This window comes from Anas acuta, chromosome 5 (assembly GCF_963932015.1).
Source record: "Anas acuta chromosome 5, bAnaAcu1.1, whole genome shotgun sequence".
Classification (NCBI taxonomy): Eukaryota; Metazoa; Chordata; class Aves; order Anseriformes; family Anatidae; genus Anas; species Anas acuta.
The window spans coordinates 25711678-25715183 of NC_088983.1; the positions used below are offsets into that span (position 1 = coordinate 25711678).

A 3506-nucleotide genomic window follows, 5' to 3' on the forward strand; every position below is an offset into this window, starting at 1 on the left:
TCGGCAGGCTCTGCGGATGTCCTGGGAGGATTCACTTTGTCTGCGGATAGAAGGGACGCTGGTGGCTTTGGTGGCGGATGGAGGGGGGTGGTTGTTGGTCATCCACATGCCACCCAAGATGTTATTCACTGCTAACAATTACCATTATCTGTCCCCACTTTTGGCTAATCAGACAGAATATGTAATGATGAAGCCTGTTTCCTGCTGTCTTTGGGAGGTAACGGGTTATTCTCTCATGGGGGTGGCGGGAGGGGGGGTTACACCTACTCCCATTAGGGCTTTAGCACTTGACTAATTCAGGTACTTAGCATCCTATAGACAGGGACGGTTTGAAAGCAGGCAGTGTTTGCAGTGGGGAGGACTGTTTATATAAACAGGACACCTCTGTAAACGACACTAATATTTGGGGTTAGGTGGCGATGGAAGGGAAGGTCCTCTTGAGCCCGGAGATTCCCCAGTAACTGGGCGCAGTCCTTTCCTCTCAGTTTTTAAGGGAGGGGGTTTGGAGCTTTGGGAAGATATTTTTTGGGGGTGTGGGCACAACCTACCATGGCCACATCTGGCAGGATCAGTTTTACAGTGAGGAGCATTTTGGATTTACCAGAGCAGGATGCACATAGCATAAAGCAAGCCTCCGACCACCACCACTCAGCGGAGAACTACGCCGGCTCGTCGTACGGAGGGTGGATAGAAACAGACAGAAATCATTATCCCTGTGAGTATGAAACGGACAGGAGTTCGCCATCTCCATGCAGCTCTCTTTTATTTGTTCCCCCGTTCCTTTGGGGAAGATGCGAAGAAGCGAATTGCCAGCGTGCGTAGCCTACAGGATCGGGGGAATCCAGGCTGGGAATTTTATAGAATATTACTGAATTGCAACAATGAAACAGCAGGAACATCCCAGCCACGAGCTTAAGAGAGAAAAGATATTCTCCCCTAGATCTGTGCATGTTCCCGGCTGTGGCAGAAAGCTAAACCTCAGGCTGTGTCCGCCCGTCTCTCTGCATTTATCGTTTAAGCTCGCTTCTCGGATTCCTTTTTTTTTCCTTTTTTTTTTTTTTTTTTCCTGTTTCACTGTTGCAACAAACCCTGCCTTGTTGCGCTGGAGGGTTTTCAGGTCATCCCACGTACCCTAGAGGAAAGCACACGCCCAGTGCCTCACCTCCCCGGGCCGCCACGGAGCGCGCCCTGGGCGCGACCGCGTCCTTCCACGCGTTTCCCACCGCGGAGGAGAGCAGCCTCCGGCTGAAGCCCCCGGCTAGGCGGCACGTTTCCCTTATTCCCCCCCTTCTCCCCCAAATTGTGCCGCAACAGTACAGCGCTTCATACAGGCGTGTGGTAAGGGGAGAGCCCGTCCGCTGGCCGGACGGAGGATCCCCACCGGGCTTAGTTACACGTGGAGGTGATGGAGCAGCCGGAGAAAAGCGGCGGTTCACCGACTTGGCGGCCCGAGCCTCCGCGTTAGCCCCGGGCCAGCCCCCGCCAGCCCCTCGGCCGTGCGGGGCTGCGCGCAGGGGTAGTGGGTTCATCCCGCTCGGGGGGTTAGCCCCGACCTCTTCCCTGCCACCGGGATTAGCCCGGCAGGGGCTGTCCCCGCGGGGGGCGAGGCGGCCTCGGGGACCCCCTGTCTCTAACCCCTCGCTGTCCCCAGCCTCCGACGAGAGCGGCCCGGAGCTGAGCCTGCCCGACTCCACCCAAAGGCCGCTCCCCGCCCGCGGCTCGGAGGCCGAGAAGAAAAAGAAGCGGCGGGTGCTCTTCTCCAAGGCGCAGACGCTGGAGCTGGAGCGGCGGTTCCGGCAGCAGCGCTACCTCTCGGCACCGGAGCGGGAGCAGCTGGCCCGCCTGCTCAGCCTCACGCCCACCCAGGTGAAGATCTGGTTCCAAAACCATCGCTACAAGATGAAGCGGGCGCGCAGCGAGGGGCCCGGCAGCCCTCCGCCGCCGCGCCCGCCCGCCCTGTTGCGCCGGCTGCTGGTGCCGGTGCCGGTGCTGGTGCGGGACGGGGAGCCGTGCCGGGGCTGCCCCGCTAGCCCCCCGCCGCCCGCCGCCCGCCCCAAGCTGGGCTGCGCCCTGGCGGGCTGCAGCGCCCAGGCCGCCCTCTCCGTCCAGGGCTACCAAGCCTGCCCGCCCGCCCTGGGCGTCTTCCCCGCGTACCAGCACTTAGCGCACCCCGCCGTCGTCTCCTGGAGCTGGTGACAGCGGCGCCTCGCCCTCCGGGCCGGACTCATCCCGAGGGCGCCTGGGCTGCCCGCTCCTCCGCCGGCTCGCCCGGGGGCACGGGGCCCGGGCACGGCTTTTGTAAAACCTCCGCTCCCCCTGTTTCTTTCTGAGAGGGTTCCCTGATAAAAAATAATAATAATGATCCTAGCGACCTAGTTTATTTGCAGATAGTTTATTCTTCCGGTGACTAATAAAATGATTTGGGACGAATTTTTTTATTTTTTTTTTCCCGGCGGCGAAGTGTATTTTTGACGATTAGGGCTTTCGCTTTGGATTACCACTTGCGCCGTAAAAGCTTCTCTTGCCAGCGGAATTTCACCCACGATTTCCTCTATTTTACCCACATAAGCCAACAAAGGGAGAAAAAAAATTGGGGCGAGCACCCTACGGTACTGCAGGTGCCGTTTGCGATGCGGGCCCGGGGCCGCTGGCTCCGGCAGAGCAGCAGCTGCTTGCTGCCTTTTTCAGAGCCTCTAAGGCCAGGAGTAAGCAAATATTCCCGTTGGTGCGCATCTGTTGCAAATCGGCTGGGGAAGGATGGCCAAGAGAAAACAGTGAAGACTTTTAACGGCCTGAGAGTTGGGTTTTGAGACGCTTGGACGAACTATTGATTTTATTATTTGGGGAAAAAAAATAGTCATATAATAGTCCTGCTAACTGTGAATGGGGAAAACCCCTCAAAAATAAAAAAAATAAATAAATAAAAATAGAAAAACCAGGTCTCCTTCAATTATGGACTAGACTCACAGCATCCACCCCTCTGGCGGGAGCCGCAGACCAAGAACCCGGAGGGAATATCTGCGGGTGAAGACCCCGCGGGGACTGATGTTCGTCGAGGAAATGTTGTCGAGAAGCGGGACCCGCAGAAGCTTTTGTTGTTGTTGTTGTTTTGGTTTGGTTTGCTTTTCCCGGGAGACAGCAACTCGGCCCAGATTTGCCCCCGGGATGTGCCGTGCAGTGACCGCATCCCGGGCAGCTCCCGCAGGCAGGGATGCGAGGCGCTTCGCGGGGATGCTTGGTGGCTCCTAACCCTGCTTCCCCACGGCCGCATCCCTTCCGTGAGGTCCTGCGGCGGCTCGGAGTCGCCCCTGACCCCGTGCCGGAGGATGAGACCCAGCTGCAGGATGGAACCGCGGGGTCCTCCCATCCAAATCCCCTCCCAGCACCGTCCCACCGCCACGCTCGGCCGGGGCACCAGGTGCCAAGGGGGATGCGGGCCGGGCCGCGCTTCGGACACGGGGGAATACAGCCTCCGTGTCACCTGTTGTTTTTTTTTTATTGTTGTT

The 3506-nt window shown here is 58.4% G+C and overlaps 1 protein-coding gene across 1 annotated transcript; it reads left to right on the forward strand.

Annotated features, from left to right (window-relative positions):
- The first annotated feature begins 351 nt into the window (after window positions 1–351).
- NKX2-8 (NK2 homeobox 8) lies at window positions 352–2904 on the forward strand. Its single transcript, XM_068685604.1, has 2 exons — window positions 352–715; window positions 1652–2904. The coding sequence occupies exons 1-2, from the start codon at window positions 550–552 to the stop codon at window positions 2194–2196; spliced, it is 711 nt and encodes a 236-aa protein (XP_068541705.1). The 5' UTR covers window positions 352–549; the 3' UTR covers window positions 2197–2904.
- Window positions 2905–3506: the final 602 nt, after the last annotated feature.